Source organism: Pituophis catenifer, unplaced genomic scaffold (assembly GCF_029215685.1).
Source record: "Pituophis catenifer annectens isolate HBS135680 unplaced genomic scaffold, rPitCat1.0.hap2 SCAF_1, whole genome shotgun sequence".
Taxonomy (NCBI): Eukaryota; Metazoa; Chordata; class Lepidosauria; order Squamata; family Colubridae; genus Pituophis; species Pituophis catenifer.
This window is the reverse complement of record NW_027256881.1, coordinates 105,893,244-105,911,715: the sequence shown is the minus strand read 5'-3', so window position 1 is coordinate 105,911,715 and position 18,472 is coordinate 105,893,244. Positions and strand designations below refer to the sequence as shown.

General features: G+C 40.3%; 1 protein-coding gene across 1 annotated transcript in view; it reads right to left on the bottom strand.

Moving 5' to 3' along the window:
* The window catches only part of USP45 (ubiquitin specific peptidase 45), a 53,634-nt gene extending 35,162 nt beyond the window's left edge, over positions 1–18,472 (bottom strand). Inside the window, exons 1-5 of the mRNA XM_070932829.1 lie at positions 18,429–18,472; positions 8,530–8,639; positions 7,997–8,166; positions 3,980–4,083; positions 2,349–2,449 (exon numbers count right to left, since the gene is read on the bottom strand). Of these exons, the coding sequence (XP_070788930.1) occupies positions 2,349–2,449; positions 3,980–4,083; positions 7,997–8,166; positions 8,530–8,629 (475 nt within the window). The 5' untranslated portion in view covers positions 8,630–8,639; positions 18,429–18,472. The remainder of the gene's footprint in view (positions 1–2,348; positions 2,450–3,979; positions 4,084–7,996; positions 8,167–8,529; positions 8,640–18,428) is intronic.

Genomic DNA, 18,472 nt, shown 5'->3' with positions numbered 1-18,472 from the left:
TTAAAACTATCAAATTTTTTAAAAGCATAATACATAAAATAGAAAAAAGAGTAAGTTATGTATGTTATGAAATATATTTATATCCTGTCTTTTTACATTATGTATTTAAAGAGGCTTTAGCCGAAGAAAAGAGGTATTCCTATTAGAAAGAGATGAGTCATGCATTAATTTATTTCTGTGTTATTGTGTAATATGCATATAACTGATCAACAAACATGACGCCTATTAAAGTCAATTCTATTAGATTCAATGTGACTTACTTCAAACAGACATGTAGAACATTCCATGGAAAAGCTACAATCTTATGAATATTTATTACTAAAGTGGTTGGAATTTCTTTCTGATGAGACAAGCATAAGATTGTGCATTAGATTTTCTAGTCTACCAGGATTTCTTATTAGTATCTGGGTTTAAACATTTTTGTTGTTATTGTTGTTAGTCGCGAACAACAATGGGTCGTGTCCAACCCATCGCGACCCCCCACAAATCAGGTTCCATCTAGTCAACCCAAATATGAAACCAGCATCCATTCATCTGGCCTTAGGTATTTTTTTTACTGAATTAAATATTTTATGAAAAAAATTCCAATCAATTGCCAAATGGATTTTCTATTATATTCATACTGTCACTTATCCAACCCTAGAGCATTTTATCAGAACTACAATCCTTCATTCCTCAAGTATAGAGTACATGAAACCTTACATACAAAAATAAAATATTAAGATAAATATTATTTTCCAGATGGTTTGGAACTAATTATACTTCTCATTCCTGCATAACACTACATGGCAGAATCAGTATTGATATATCTAAACCTCTGCAAAATACATTATCACTTTTTATTTAGCACAACAGTTGCATTCTACAAAACACATTTTAATTCATTTTCTGCCATGGAATAATTTCATGTTCAGGAAATCATAACCTGGGATTTCTAAGCAATGGGCTACTGCAGTGCTAGCAGATATTCCAAGTATAATATAAATGTGGAAAAATCAACTTTTTTCCCCTCTGCCTCTTTCATCTTCCATCAAGATATCCCTTTCTGAACTCCTTCCTCCTCTCTTTTACAAAAAGTAGTTTAGCAAAAATACTCCTCTGATTTGGACTACCATCATATTCATTCATTCATTGGTTCATTCGTTTGTTTGCTTGTTTATTCATTTGTTGTGATGTTGCCACTCTTCTAGTACAGTCCTCCAGTTGATTGAGGAAGGGAGTTGAAACTGAACTTTAAAAAATTGTCACTCTGGCTTAGTGAACAGATGTCCTGGCCACAGTCCCACCCTTTGCCTTATTCTAATGCTTTAGAATGCCAAATACCCTGTCCAGTTAACTCTCAAGTTTTCCACCTCAAAAGTAAGAAGGAGGGAAAGTATAAATCCTATCCAAATTCAATACATAAATACTAATCTCATCTTGGATAAAAACTGCAAATTAATTTCAGTGCAAACAAATATTAAGTGTTATTTGTTGTAATTTCAGACTATTTGAAAGAATGCCTTCTTCTATATGAACATCCATGCTTATGAATACATCCAAGGAATATGTCTACAGTTGTCCCAAGTTTCTTTGGCAGCAACTCAGGATCAAACCTTTTCTGTTGCCTCTCTAGCTCTTTTGAATAAACATTTTATTAGGCAAGTCCTTTAAACCATATTTTAGAACATTTAATTGCTGATTTCAAGTATTAATTTTAAGTATTAATTCCACTTGTTTTATTTATTTTAATCCTATTTTAACTGTATTTAATCTCTCTTTCTAAAATTATTTTAGTATATTTTAAACCAGTGAGAATTTTTGCTAATCAGACAGAATATCAAGTTCAACAAACAAATAAAACAGAGTGAGAATACATATTCTTGTTTACAGCATAAATAGGAGAAAACATGAACTAAGGGTTGAATCAGACAGAGAATATTAATATGGGATCTGATCATGTCTTCTTTAAATCCCATAAATTCAAGTTCCTACTAAAAGTAGAATTAAATCTGGTCCAATCCAACATGTATCCTTATAATATTGTTCTCTACTGCTAAATTCTATCATTATAAAACATTATAAACTGTTCCTCAAAACTCATATATCTGGCAAACATTGAAGACTAGAAACTTTGTTTTAGAAATTAACCACTGCATCATTAGCAAGGGATGAGTGGTCAAACTATTTTTGAAAGAAGATCTTTGCTTAGTAGCCAAAGGATAACTCAGTCATGTATTTAAACTTTGCTTATTGTGCTGTAACATTATGCAGAAGTTTTTTGTTGTTGTTGTTCTACTTCATCCTTCTGATGTATCTAACAAGATACGTAACATCATACTAACATAAAACATCTCAAGGTAACTTACTTGATTCATTTCTAGTAACATGCCTTTGGAGGAAGTCAACGATCTGTGTCAAAGCCTTTTTGTTACAATGTGTTGAGAGTTCCTCATTACATTCATAACACCTGAAATAAAGCATTTAAATGCAGTAACAATATCTCTCAAGGACATTCTTATGACACTAGCCATATGCAGACATTCTCAAATCTAGAGTGCTCATGATGAGCACTGGATAGGTCACAACTCCACTAATATAATTCAGATTTTGCCCTAGAGGAGTCTGAAACTTAGAACTAAACAAATACTGTAGTTCCCATTTTGTTCACGTTCGTTAAAGACTAAAAAAGGTAGCAGTTTCATCTTAAACACATTGCTTATGCCATTCACTGATAAGACTATATCAGTGACTAGTTCAGTTGACTAGTTCAGAAGAAACTGTAAGTGACCAGAGAGACAATGGAAGGTATTCATTTCTTTCCCACTTCACTGTCTATAGCTACAATATGTAACTGGCTTTGGCATCCTGCAAAGATCTCATAGTACAAATCTGGAGATCAGGAGAACATGGATGGGGTAGGGGGGAGTACATCAAAAAAGTATGTAATAATATAATAATCAAAAATGGATTGGCTGTTACTATTAAAGGCAATATAACAGATTTCAAAAAGTACTACTATTGAAATAACTAAATATTTTTAGTTATATATATAAAATATATAATATATTTTAACAACCCATATTAGACAACCCATAACCTGTTATGTCCTTGTTTTGAAAAGTATTTCTTTATCTAAACAGAGAAACAGTGTGGCCAAGGTCAAAAAAGCAGTGGGAACAGGAACAGCTTCCAATTTCCTGCCAGTCTGACCATGGCTGACTATCTCTGGCAGCCAATGCTACCCAGTCTCCAGAAGTCTATGGCAGGATTGATTTACTAAATCTCTAGGCAGTGGTGCAGTTGCACTTTAGCACTGAAGTGACCACAAATTTGCCAAAGTTCAATCCCATAGAAGTCAAGGGTCCCAGATTTTGGATGCATTCTATAAGCTAGCCATTTGATGTATCTTCGTTCAAAAAAACTATTGTCCTATGATGCACTGTTTCACCGAGTTAAAGGTTACAGATATGAGCGGTTTAGTAGTACATAAATTAGTTTGACTTACTGAAAAAAAAATGAATAAGAAACAAGCATTTGGTCAAAACCAACTTGAAGAATGACTAAATAAAGTAATATAAATTCTAGTACAGTCTCATATAGAATTACCCAAATGATGCTACTTTGTATCTTTAATCATTCATAACTAAAATTCTTGTAATAATACCGTGTTTCCCCGAAAATAAGACCCTGTCTTATATTTTTTTTGAACCCTGAAATAAGCACTTGGCCTTATTGCCATGCACTCAAAAGCCCGTTTGGGCTTATTATCAGGGGATGTTTTATTTTGGGGGAAACAGAGTAACTTGCACAAACTGTCAAATACACACACACACACACACACACACACACACACACACACACTTAAGGCTATTTAACAACTAAAATAAAGTTATTTCATTTTATGCATACATTCACCTATATACACCTAAATGTACAACTGCTTATCTTTACTTTTACACGTACAAAACTTTCTCTCTCAAAATGCGAATTAACTTACCATATGATCCATGTGCTAAGATTGATTACAATACAATGAGAATCCGCCCGTGCAGTCTGGAAATGCTTTAGAGAATGCTGGCCTTCTGAATTTTGACCACAGCCCTGAAGACCATTGATAAAATCTTAAGATATAGTTATGTTCTACAATGAAAGCAGCAAGTATGTTTTACTCTACATCAAGCTACGGACTCATCAGTTTTTCTTTTTCTTTTTAAAAAAAGGACATCAACATACTTCAACAAACATAGCTTGTCGGAATATGGAAATTGTGGAAACCATTATATTGTCTTCTTCATACTCAACCATTTCCATAACAAATGACCAGCATCATAAAGAAGTAATTGTTCAGGATAAAATGACTCTTCTGACCCACCCAAGAAATATAATAGCAGCTACATTTCCTCCTGGTTATGATGCAAAGTTTTAAGTATAATAGCATTTTCTCAAAACAGTGAGATCCTAAAGGTCTATGAAAGAAGAAGCTGCTGCATATTCCAAAGTAAAAACTAAAGTGTTACATTCAGCTCCCATAATAGATAAAATTCCACAGGTTTAGTCCCAATTCCTGCCTTTTGATACTTCAGCAGAACTCTACAAAACCAATGAAATGCTCTATGACCCAGATAACAAACATCCTCCATCTGGGAGTGCGGGAGGATCCCTTGCAGGGTCGCGCTGAGGATTTTGTTCAGTATCTGCACGATAAAATCACTCAGATTTGGGAAGGCTTGGTCTCTGACTGGGTAGGTACAGACGGGATGATGGAGGCCGGTTTTGAGAATGTCATTTGGGAGAAGTTCAACCCTGTTGCTCCCGAGGACATGGACAGGATACTGGGGCGGCTGAACGCAACCACATGTTTATTGGACCGGTGTCCCTCCTGGTTGGTGCTGGTCTCCCGGGAGGTTACGCGAGGCTGGCTCCAGGGGATTATCAACGCTTCCTTGAGTGAGGGTGTCTTGCCACCTGCCTTGAAAGAGGCGGTGGTGAGGCCCCTCCTCAAGAAGCCCGCCCTGGATCCGGCTGTTTTGGCTAACTACCGTCCGGTCTCCAACCTTCCCTTCGTGGCGAAGGTTGTTGAGAGTGTGGTGGCGTGACAGCTTCCTGGGTACCTGGATGAAGATGTCTATCTGGACCCGCTCCAGTCCGGCTTCAGGCCTGGGCACAGTACGGAAACGGCATTGGTCGCGCTGGTGGATGATCTCTGGAGGGCTCGGGATAGGGGTTGTTCCTCTATCCTGGTCCTGTTAGATCTCTCAGCGGCTTTTGATACCATCGACCATAGTATCATGCTGCGCCGGTTGAAGGGGTTGGGAGTGGGGGGCACCGTTCTGCGGTGGTTCTCCTCCTATCTCTCCGCAGAACGGTGCCCCCCACTCCCAACCCCGACCCCGAGGCACCTTGTTTGTGGGGTGCTGCAGGGGTCGGTCCTCTCACCCCTTCTTTTCAACATTTATGTGAAGCCGCTGGGTGAGATCATCCGTGGCTTTGGGGTGGAGTTCCATCAGTACGCTGACGATACTCAGTTGTACATCTCCACTCCAGGCTATCCCAACGATGCCCTTGAAGTAATGTCCCAGTACCTGGAGGCCGTGCGGATCTGGATGGGGAGTAACAGGCTTCGACTCAACCCTTCCAAGACCGAGTGGCTGTGGCTTCCGGCGTCCCGATATAGCCAGCTGGTGCCATCGCTGGCTATTGGGGGAGAGTTATTGGCCCCCAGGGAGAGGGCTCGCAACTTGGGCGTCCTCCTGGATGCACGGCTGTCTTTAGAAGAGCATGTGATGGCCGTGGCCAGGGGGGCTTTTCATCAGGTTTGCCTGATTCACCAGTTGCGTCCCTTTCTGGATCGGGACTCCTTACGCACAGTCACTCAGGCACTCGTCACTTCCCGCCTGGACTACTGCAATGCTCTCTACATGGGGCTCCCCTTGAGGAGCACCCGGAGGCTCCAACTGGTGCAGAATGTGGCCGCACGGGGGATTATGGGAGCAAGGGGGCACTCCCATGTGACGCCTCTCCTGCGTGAGCTGCATTGGCTTCCGGTGGTCTTCCGGGTGCACTTCAAGGTGTTGGTTACCACCTTTAAAGCGCTCCATGGCATAGGGCCTGGGTATTTGCGGGACCGCCTTCTGCCACCGATAGCCCCCCCCGTCCAGTACGCTCCCACAGAGAGGGACTCCTCAGGGTGCCGTCAGCCAGGCAGTGTCGGCTGGCGACCCCCAGGGGGAGGGCCTTCTCTGTGGCAGCACCTGCCCTCTGGAACGACTTGCCCCCGGAGATATGCATGATACCAGATCTCCGGGCTTTTCGCCGTGCCCTAAAAACTTTTCTTTTCCACCAAGCAGGGCTGACATAACCCACCCATCCCCTTTTTGAGATGTTGGATTTTAATTGTCTATGAGTTTTAGTTGGGATGTTTTAAATTTTGGGCCAAAGTGTGTAATTCTTTTAACAAATTTTAAATTTTGTATTGGGATGTTTTTTATTTTGGCTGTGCACCGCCCTGAGTCCAGCAGGAGAAGGGCGGTATACAAATTTAATAAAATAATAAATAAATAATAATTTATTTAAGGTATTTATCAAATTTAAGAGACCGCACATCTCTCACAGAGCAATTCATATAGGATAAGGACTGCAGGCCAAAAGCCTATCTAATCCAGCATTCTGTATCATGCTAAAGACAACCAGATAATTTTGTGAAGCTCAGAAGCATGAACTGAAGAATAATATCCCTCCCTTACTACTGATATTTAAGTATTTTGCCTTTATTTCTGGAGGAAATACATGACTATCAGAATTTTCTTTCTAGTCCCCTTTAAGACCCACATGAGTGAATCACACTAAGATATTTATTTTACAGACAACTATCATAAAATAAAGTCAACAAAAAATCAGAATTGATACTAAAAATTAAAATAATAAATACTTCATGAAATTATCAACAATAAAATCCTGATCAAAAATGTGCCTTTAAAGCCTGTTAAAATTCCCACAAAGACCTCTGTTCTCTCACTTCAACAGGGAGCACGTGCCATATCTGGTGGAAGTGAATTCCATTGTTTAACAATGCTTTGGGTATTTAAAAAAAAATGTGTGTGTTTTTAGTAGTTCAGAAACTCCTTGTAATTAGGCATTAGGCACCCATTCCATAGGTGACCCTGGGTTCTAATAATGTGAAAGAATGAACACTTTCTATATATTTTTTCACACTAGGCATGAGTCAGTGGTGAAATTCAGCCAGTTCTATCTGGATCACACGATCCGGTAGCGCCAGCAGCGGGAGGCTCCACCCACCTGCCCGGACATCATCATGTCCCATTTTTGACCCTCTGTGCATGCATGGAGGACGCATGTGCTTGTTACGCTCGCGCGCACACTCATATTTGCAAACCGGTAGTACCTTATGCCAACAGAGTTGAAATTCTGGGCTTAGAAAATTTAGAACCATGCCGCCTTCCGTATGACCTAAGCATAGCTCATAAAATCATCTGCTACAATGTCCTACCTGTCAATGACTACTTCAGTTTCAACCACAACAATACACAAGCACACAATAGATACAAACATAAAGTGAACCACTCCAAACTCGATTGTAGAAAATATGACTTCAGCAACAGAGTGGTCAATGCCTGGAATGCACTACCTGGCTCTGTGGTTTCATCCCAAAACCCCCAAAATTTTAACATAAGACTGGCTACTGTTGACCTCACCCTATTCCTAAGAGGTCTGTAAGGGGCGTGCATAAGAGTACCAGCGTGCCTACCATCCCTATCCTAATGTTTCTTTAATTGTATTCATTTTATGTATTCAATTCATGCTTATACTTATATATATTATCTAATATGTACTCGACAAATAAATAAATAAAAATAAAATACCACCCCTGGCATGAGTGTTTTAAAACCTCTGTTCTGTCTCTCCTTAACATGCTTTTGCAAAGCTTACAATTCCCAAATGCTGTATCTGTTCCATAGGAATGATGTATAAACTATTACTTTATAAAGTTAATTACCTGAATGCCACATCGGAGACAGAGCCATATATCAGAAGGCATTACTGGTTCACCATTATATATTCTCCTTTCCTTTAAGCACTCTGAGCATATCGACCAAACATTTTGAGCCACTGCTCGCTTCACATGATGGACATCAACTGCCTGGCCCACATGTTGGCATGTTAATCCTACATTGAAGATTAAAAAAAAAGATTCAAATGATTAAGACATGATTGATTGCTGGAGGAAATATTTATTAAGAATATATTTTTATAATTGCAACATAAGAAACTATATTATTATGGTTTAAGATGTAAGAACATAAGATTTAAGATTCCTCACAGAATTCAATATCTGTCCCACATAAAGCGTCATCAATAATAATATAGTTTGAAGGGTAACTCTTCGATTGGCTAATAAATTTTCTGCTGCCTTTCTCTCAAAGTGTAATTCTACTTCTGGTTGTTGTTGTTTTAAATTTCTTAGTGGACTCATTTTTATTCTGTCACTTCTTTCTCTTTCTAGCTTTCCCCAAATAAAAGCTTTTTCACCTGTAATATCATCTGAGGAATCTTCATCCTGATGCTGATTTGCCTTTTTTTGTCTCTTATTTTTATCATGGGTAACCTTTGATGGATCTTTTACCCTCATCAGTTATTTGCTAGAAAAAAAGAGAGGGGGAAAGAATAGAGCAAAAATAAGTGAGATATGCATTGGTAAAAGAGAAACGCTTTGGTTACCATAAGCATACAAAGCAACATAAACTATAAACATGCAAAGTAACATAAAGAGCCCAATTTCAGCACAAATATCAACCCGGATTATTTAGCAAAATCTTCTCTTTGACTTGCCATAGCAATTTCAAATATTTCTTATAAGCTACACCAAGAACAGACAGTAAAATATAATAACAGTGATTCCAACCAGAAATAGTTGGAATGAAATCAAAATAGAATCATTCTAACCTAGGCTCAAGTACATTTGAAACATAATTCAGTGACTCTTATTTAATATCTATTATTTTGTGTATGTGCCTTGAAGTCAGTGTTAATTCCTGGTGACTGTCTGGGTAAGTACCTGCAGTTTTCTTGGCAAGATTTTTCTACAGTGATTTGCCATTGCCTAGGGCTGAGAGAGAGTTACTGGCCCAAGATCATCCAATTGGCTTTGTGCCTAAGGCAGGACTAGAAATCATGGTTTTCCAGCATATAGCCCAATGCCTTAACTATTACATCAAACTGGCTCTTTTAATACCCTGCATTGAAGGGCAAATACATGCAGGCAGAATTTACAGCAGAATGAAAACTCCTGAAATTCAACTCAACTCATTTTATTTCATATTTCTTACAAAGAGTTCAAGGTGATATATTGTTTTTGTCCTTTATTTTATTTTAGCAACAACCCCCCAAAGTAGACAGGTCTTAAAATACCAGTAATTATAGATGTTAACTTTTGCATAAGACTGAGAAAATAAATTTGAATTTCCATAGAAGGAAATTCTATGGAAAAGGAGTTTCTCCTATATACAAAGAACAACATCAATAAGCAGTGTGAATATCTAGTTTCAAAGAGAAGTCAGGAAAAAAATACTGGGTTCCTGAACAAATTTGATTTCAAGAATTATATAAATTTAAAAAATCAGAAGACTGCATGCACACAAAATGAACATTATATGCCTAAAAAGGATGCTCCTTCCTGAAATTCCCATAGGAAAGCAAGTATGAAGTCTATAAAATGCCTTTTCCTTCTGAAGGAAAAGAAAGAGGCTCCTATCATTATAACAACTATCTGGCTACTAGCCCACACTTCTCCAGTTTCAACTCTAGTATGCTTTTACAGATTCCAATTTAACAAAAAGATTTATTTCTTATAGGTTGTATACGAGAAGAAAAAAGAAAATGAGCATCATAGTGTAATGATTAAAGAGTTGGACTGGGAGCAGGGCACTGAAGCCAGTTAGGTGATCTTGATCTCAGTCCTAATCTCAGGAGCATGCATTATAGGCTTCATAATGTTGTGCAAATAAGTGGACCCTGTAACTAAGCAGCAGAGGGGTGGGAGGAGGAGGATGAATTGAAAGATAGGTATATGAGAGGAAAAGAATATGCAATTGCTAATATCATGGCCAGTAATAGCAAAACATCTAACTTCAACTGATTTCAGAATGCTAAGCAGGAGTGGATCTGATTAGAACTTGGATGTGAAATCACTAAGAAATATTGGAGCTGTCAGCTTGTTTGCAAAGTCAAAGAAATAATCTCTAAGAAGGCAGCAGCCAAAAACCACCTTTGTAGTATTGCCAAAAAAAATTGCACAGGTTGTGTCTACAAAGTCACTGGAAAACAGCCTTGTCTTGAAAGAGACTTTAATATTTTAGCACACATACTCTTTGACTTTTTTTCCCTGCTAACTAGTATATAGAAATCTTACTTAATAGTGACTTAAACTCAGTGTGGTACCCAATGTGCTTCCTATATAAATCTTTAGTACACAAAAAGATGGTAACAAAGCCAATATCAAAATTATTCAGCATGCATCATAATGGAGTAAAAATATTATCCTAGGATCCCTACAGTGATAGGTTCCTCCCGGTTCGGCCCGGTTCTCCCGAGCCGGTAGCAGTGACGATATGACATCACCAAACCGGTTCTGCCCCCCCGGCCCCTCCCCCTGCGCCCCACCCCCTCCCCCTGCGTTATTCTTACCTTTTATTTGGCCCCACCCCCAATCTATTGCTGCCTCCTGAGTCCCAGCTGATGGCTAGAGGGAAAAAAACTGTTTAAACTCTTGCCACGGGGCTTCAAAGGGCCGCCCTACAGCTGATCAGTGTTAAAAGAAAACAAATAAGTAGACCGGTGCCTGCAAAAATACATGAGTAGATCAGTGCCTGCAAAAATAAATGGGTAGATCGGTACAGCTCTGCAAGCAGTTAAAAGCCTGGTAGACAAGTACCTCTGCTAAATCTTAAATAATTGTCACATGACCATCAAGCCACGCCCACAAAATAAGCCACACCCACAGAACCGGTAGTAAAAAAATTTAGAACCCACCCTATCCCTATCCATCTTCATTGCTATGTTGACTCTAATCATTATATTAAAAATATTTATATTAAAACTGTCATCTGTAGTGACAAATGCAATTTACAGTAATTATAGCACAAGGTTAGATTGCAGGTGATAAAAAGCCTGGCAAGCAAAGTTGCTTCCTCCCTTGGCTAGGAATGAAATGTTTATAAAGTACTGTGTTTATGGAACTACATGCAGAAATGTTCCATATTTATGGCATTAGATATGTCCAGAGCTAGATCGATGCTGATCCAATTACAGAGAGGACTGCTGCTATCATAACTAGCAAGTAGACAATGTCATCAATCAGCAGATCAGAAATTTCATCACAATGACAGCTCTGAAATCCTTTCAAGCATGCAAGCACTAAATGCTTCCTGGAGCAATAAAAGAACCAGAACTACAGACCAGTAATGATAGCAGCAGTCCTCTCATTTGTAACTGTCATGCAAAATTCTTCATAACCCATAACCTTGATAGTCTAAATTAGAGGCATGCTCCACTTATAAATGGCATCTTGGGGGAAGTTTTAAAAAGATAGTCTCTTCCACCGCTGAAACTATCTTGTCAAGTTCTACAGAGATTTCACTCATCACTCAGATGCTAGATACGCAACTAACTTTTTAAAGTTTATGTGTATGTTAAAAGATAGAAACAGTAAAAACAGCATCAGTGAAGAATTCCTAGAGAGATCAGCAAGGTGTCAACCCTGAAGCAAACTAGGCTGAGACCATCTTTGAGGCTTCAAAGTTGCCACAAGGCAGAGGTGCTGGCAGGTTGCACATGCCTAATCCATTCGAATACCCAGAAGATGCAAAAGTCAGAGAAATGAGATTCAGGACAAACAGGAACCGATCCCCAAACTCTCTTCTACAGCCTCCAAAACTTCACTGCTAAACTCATGACAAACCGCTGAGAAATGAAGGCAAAATATTCAATCCCTTTCAAGAAACAAAAATATTAACAAAGAATGTTTTTTTTAGTCTTAATATATCATGACTTTTTCAGCTTCAATCACAATAATACAGGGGCAAACAATCGATACAAACTCAAGGTAAACCGCTCCAAACTCTATTGCAGAAAATACGATTTCAGCAACAGAGTGGTCAATACCTGGAATGCTCTACCCGACTCCGTTGTTACAGCCTCAAACCCTCACAGCTTCAACCTCAAACTGTTTAGTGTAGACCTCATCCCATTCCTAAGAGGTCCATAAAGGGGGCGTGCATAAGCGCACCAGTGTGCCTACTGTCCCTGTCCTACTGTCCCCATTTACCTGGACTTACTTCCTTTGTTTATGTTTATGTTTATACCTATACCTGCTATCTTGTATGTTTGACAAATAAATAAATAAAATTAAAAAATCTCAATTGGATCATGTTAACTAGATGCCGTCAATATTGTCATGATCCTGACTAACGAACCCAAGCAAATCAGAACTCTGAGGCTAATGTCTTCCTCTAAGAACTTCTTGAGTACATCATATCGGCACAATCAAATGGAAAACAAACTCTAAATGTTTCCCGCGGTCTCAATATAATTAAAATAGGAAATAACTCCCTCCCCAAAAGTCACAAGTCACGTTGGCCAATTAAGTTAATTAGAAGGCACTCCTCCCCATCTCTATCCACCATCTGTAGAGAAGACCTTGGTTCCCACGAGAAAATTCTGTGTTTTGACTAGCAATGCATTTCATCCTCCTTCCCCTTCCGCTCTCTGTGTGGCAACTGAGGAATAGAAAAATGGCTTCTGCCAGGTTTGATGCTATATCAAGCACTGCACAGATACTATCATTGTGATAAACGTATTAGAATCTATCCCAATCAGAAGCCCTGGATGACCAAGGAAGTCCAGCACCTCTTGCATGACAGGACCAAGGCTTTTAGATCCGGTGATGGGGCAAGATACACTGTTGCCAGAACTAGTCTGAAGAAAGATATTCAGAAGGCCAAGACTGAGGAAGATTGAGGATAATTTTTATAGTAATAACATGAGGCAGGTGTGGTGAGGGATTCAACAAATTACCAACCATCAACCAACTAATGTCATCCCTGCAGAGGGGGATGCTTCATTGGCAGAGGAGCTGAATCACTTCCTTGCTCGCTTTAAAGTGGAGACATAAGAGACAGCTAAAATACAGCCACCAGCCCATTGTAGCCCCCGCCTCATTGTGGAGGAACAGGAGGTGAGGAGCATTCAGAGGGCTGTGGACCCTAGAAAGGCTGCCAGTCCTGACGGTATCTCTAGTCAAGTGCTTCAAGACTGTGCTGATCAGTTGGCTGGAGTCTTTACCAGTGGTGGTATTCAGCCAGTTCTATCCAGTTCAGGAGAACTGGTAGCGGCAGCTGTGGGAGGCTCTACCCACCTGCCCAGATGTCATCACATCCCATTTTTGATGCTCTGCTCATGCACGGAAGGCTCTGCGTATGTGCGGAGGTGGCACGTGCGCTCCCTTTTGCGAATTGGTAGCGAAGGTAAGTGAATATCACCCCTGCTCTTCACACTGCTCTGACTCATTTGGAACGGGGGGGGGGCGGCTATGTAAGGATGCTTTTTGTAGATTTTAGCTCTGCATTTAACACAATACTTCCACATAGACTAGTGTCTAAACTTATAGATCTTAAGACTTTCTTATTCAATATGCCATTGGATTATGGATTTCCTGTCTGGCTTCTCTCAGAGGGTCAGATTAGGTAATCATATCTCTTCAGCCTTTATTCTTAACACTGGTATACCACAGGGTTGCGTGTTGAGTCCCTTACTCTATATTCTTTATGTGCGTGACTGCATTCCCACTCACGCTAGTAATACTATTACTAAATTTGCAGATGATACAACGGTGATTGGACTCATCTCCGGGTGGGATGAGTCTGCCTATCGAGATGAGGTAGACTGGATGCTTTCGTGGTGTGGAGACAATAACTTGGTCCTTAACACCAATAAGTCAAAGGAGCTTATAGTGAACTATAGAAGGAGTAGATCAGACATCCAGCCCTTGCTTATGTATGGAGACTGAGTGGAGCAAGTGGCCAGTTTTAAGTTTCTGGGTGTTATAATAAAAGAGGACCTGACCTGGGGCACTCCAGTGGTGGGTTGTCCCTGGTTTGCACCGGTTCTATAGAACCAGTAGTAAAACCAGTGGGAGGCCCCCCTCACCGACCCTGATGTCATAAAAACGCTTCTGCACATGTGCAGAAGAGTGCGAGCGAGCGAAGCAAGTGTGCGTGCGCAGCCCCACTGTGAACCGGTAGTAAAGGTAAGTAGAACCCACCCCTGGGGCACTCATATTGCAGCACTGGTCAAAAGGGCCCAGCAGAGATTATACTACCTGAGACTTCTCAGGAAACAACAACTGAAAATTGCTAGTGAGCTTCTACCACTACACTATAGAGTCTTAACTTACTGCATCTGTGTATGGTTTGCCAATTACACAGTGGCAGATAGGACAGCACTCCAGAGGGTTAATGTCATTGCCCGAGGATCTTTGGTTGCCCTCTCCACTCTTTGGAAGAGGTTTATAGCTCCCGCTGCCTTAAAAAAGTTCAAAGCATTCTTAAAGATCCATCCCATCCTGGGCATCCTTTTTTTGAACTATTACCATCTGGCAGACGGTATAGGATAATAAAAACAAGGACAATAGGCTGAAAAACAGCTTCTATCCCAGGGCAGTAACTATATTGAATTCTACTGTATAGTGCAATGCTAATGTAATATCAGGTTTTCAATTCAGTTGTATAGAATGTGAAGGATGTGTGTGTGTGTTTTATTTTATAATGTACACTGAAGATGGCATTTAATTTTGTTGTACAAGGTGCAATGACAATAAAGTAAACTAAACGATTCGAAGTTGACAATTATAGTGAAACCATTTAATTCAGAATTAGAATAAATATTAACAGATTCACTACCACTTAATATAATCACTACTATATATTCAAGTACAGAATTAATAAAGGCAAAACCTTGCATGCTGGCTATCAATGTCAGAAGAGCCACAGTGTCTAGAAATAATCAGTTCAGATATGTGTTGCTACAGCTTGACAGGGAATGCAGTGTTTGACAAGAAAGTAGAATGTCAACATAATGAACATTCTGCTTCCTAGGGAGTTTGTGATTGCCAAGAGTATAATATTGTTATTAGAGTTCGGGGGATTTTTCTCTATACAACAAGCTGTCCTACTTTGTTCTTTGTGACACATATCACTCTCAATGCTCAATGATGATATATTGCTCTACTTTGGACATTACCAGCTAACCCCAAGAGGCAGAGGGTATGCTGCTACAGAACTTAAGGGGAAACATAACTACAGAATACCAGCTTTGAATTAGTTCCTAAAGAAATATGACAAAATGTTTACAAGTCAATCACATTATAAAGAAATGTCTCAAGTCTATAAAACACAAGCCATTGTGTTGCAATCTTGCCTCTATTTTGCTACCAGAGAGATCTTTAAAAGATTTCAGTATCTGGCACCCAGATTTTGAAGTATTTCATTGAATCACTGCAGATCTGCACATAATTAACTTGTAATGAAGTGTCATTTTACTTCAAGGGAAGTGGGTGCCACATTGTAGCATATCAGTTTATCTCTAGAATATTCAATATGTTCCCACCGAAAATAGAGAGCTCTTTTGCAGTTTATCAGGCTTTCTCATTCCTCCCCCATCTTATTCTTTTAACTGTGGAAGAATTAAAAAATACATGCTATAGAGTGATCCATCATCCTGTAGCATAAGAAATATGAGGGAATGAAGCATGTATTTTGCCTATGAACTGAGTGTTTCTTTGCTTCTTAGTCCTATGTAACAGTATCTAACCTAGTTTGGTATGGAATGTTCTGTAAATATTTTTGCTACATTTTCTTCCAAATGGAAACTGGTTTTATGGTAATGTGCTTGGATTTCGGGGGGGGGGGTAGTTGAGGGTAAAGCATGTTTAATATGAAATGACAGGACAGTCTTATCACACAGAAATGTTCCCCAAACTAATGTTTAGCTATATACACTACACTTTTTATTGTGAATCCATGAATCACAGGAACAAACTTCTCATTTAATAATTAACTACAAGAATTAGAGCTGAAATGCTGGATAAACAGATACTCTTAAAACCAATGACTCAAAAAAATGGAAAATGCTAACAAGCACATTCTGGAGCTACTTGTCCTGATATGTTTTGAGTTTTTATATGCATCCTCTTTTAACTTTTTATCAGTTGGCAGCTTATCCAATAAATACAGGTAATTCTTGACTTATGACCATAACTGAGACCAAGGCAGTTATTAAGTGAATCACACCCAATTTTACAATGTTTTGTTTTGTTTTTTTCAATGGTTAAGTGAATCCGTGCAATTGTTAAGTGAACTATGTGGCCATTAAGCCAATCTGGCTTTCTCCATTGACTTTGCTTGTCAGAAGCTTGTCAGAATTTTGGGGACATGATGATGGGGATGTTGAGACAGACATGTGAGGAACAGTTGTAAGTCACTTTGTTCAATGCCACTATAACTTCAAACGGCCACTAAACAAATGATTGTAAGTTGAGAACTACCTAGAAGAGTATTATAATTTTCAACATCTAACTTTACCTACATGTCTATGGAGATTCTCAGTCATCCGGGTTATGTTAGTCCTAAAGGTGCTTTTTCAGGAGGCAACTGAACTTTCCAGTTTTTCTTTGAAGACATTTCATTCTCATCCAAGAAGCTTCTTCAGCTCTGGCTGGATGGTGGGAAATGGAAGGATTTATACTCCTAGGAGGGCCTGCCTTGTATTTTCCATTTCCCACCATCCAGCCAGAGCTGAAGAAGCTTCTTGGATGAGAAGCTAAACATTTTCAAAGAAAAACCAGAAAGTCCAGTTGCCTCCTGAAAAAGCACCTTTGGGACAACTTTACCTACCACATAGCAGCAGTAGGCCACATCATCAGGCAAGTCAGTTTACTAAATCTGTAATAGCTCTAGTATAAATCAAAGATCCTCCGATTGGTGTTTTTCTGGAAGGCTGTTTTTCCGCTACTTGCAGCAGCCATCGGTGGGTGTATCAAAACATATTGTGGGCGTCTGGCGGGTTTAGGAGAGTAAGAGTGAGAGAATATTTTGAAGACACTGCTTAGCAGATAAATGGTACAGCATGCATTTCCTTCCCAAAGACTATGGTACAGATCTCTCCCAGTAGATTGTTCATATAATTCATATATTACCTAAAGAAAGGGACGAACAGAATAAAAGTTTGCGCACTTTGGCTCCGTCTCAAATTTCCTAAGAAAACCTTAGGAATAGTGGCTGGAATAGTGGCACATTAGTGGCTGGAATAAGATACAGAGCCAGCATGCAGTTAAGTTGTCAAGGGGGAACATTAGATTGCCAAGGCCTTATATTGCCTAAATAAACAGTGTGGGGAGGCAGAGGCATCTCCTGGTTTCCACATTCTTTAGAGGCCACACCAGTGGTGAAATCCAAATTTTTTTACTACCAGTTCTGAGGGCATGGCTTGGTGGGCTTGGTGTGTGTGGCAGGGGAAGGATACCGCAAAATCCCCATTCCCACCCCACTCCAGGGAAGGATATTGCAAAATCTCCATTCCTACTCCACTCCTTGGGGGAAGGATATTACAAAATCTCCATTCCCACCCCACTCTGGGGCCAGCCAGAGGCGGTATTTGCCGGGTCTCAGAACTGCTCAAAATTCCCGCTACTGGTTCTCCAGAACCTGTCAGGACCTGCTGGATTTCACCCCTGGGCCACACCACAATAGGAGCTGCTTGAGAGGTCAATCCCACGACGCCGTGAGGCACACTTATATATAAAAAAACAAAACCCCAGAAAACACCGTTTCGCCCACCGAGGCTTGCTTGCTTGCTTCCTTCCTCCCCCAAACCCTTACAACCCAGGCCTTTCAACACAAACCTCACAAGCACTTAACAAAACCTCGAGCAAAAGGGGGAGGGGCTACGGCCGGCCTCAAGGGCTGAGCAAGCTCCCAGCTCCGGGGCTTTTCCAAGGCAGCAGCACCTCGATAGAACCAAGGACAGTAGAGAGCTCAAGCCAGCGTCACGGGGGGAAGCCACGGACCTCCCAACCATAAACCAAAGGAAGAAGGACACCTCGTCTCGGGGGCGACTCCGTCATTCTGCAGCCCATCTCCGCCCCCAGCTTTGAAGGCGGAGGAGCGGAAGACCCGGGCGACGTGCTGCTGCTACTACTTGAGGTCAGAAAAGGCGGCTAGTAGGAAGGCCCGCCAGAAGCCAATCTTCCCCCTTCCGGAAAAGTCGAGCGAGCCTTCCGAGGCCCCTGCCCGCAGCGACGGACCCTTACCCGCGGGCGAGATTCCAAGGGATTTCTCCCCCCCCCCCCAACCTCTTATTCTCCTTTCCTAACTCACCGCGCTGAGCTTCTGCTTCGCCCAGAGAGGCAGCCGGCTAAAAC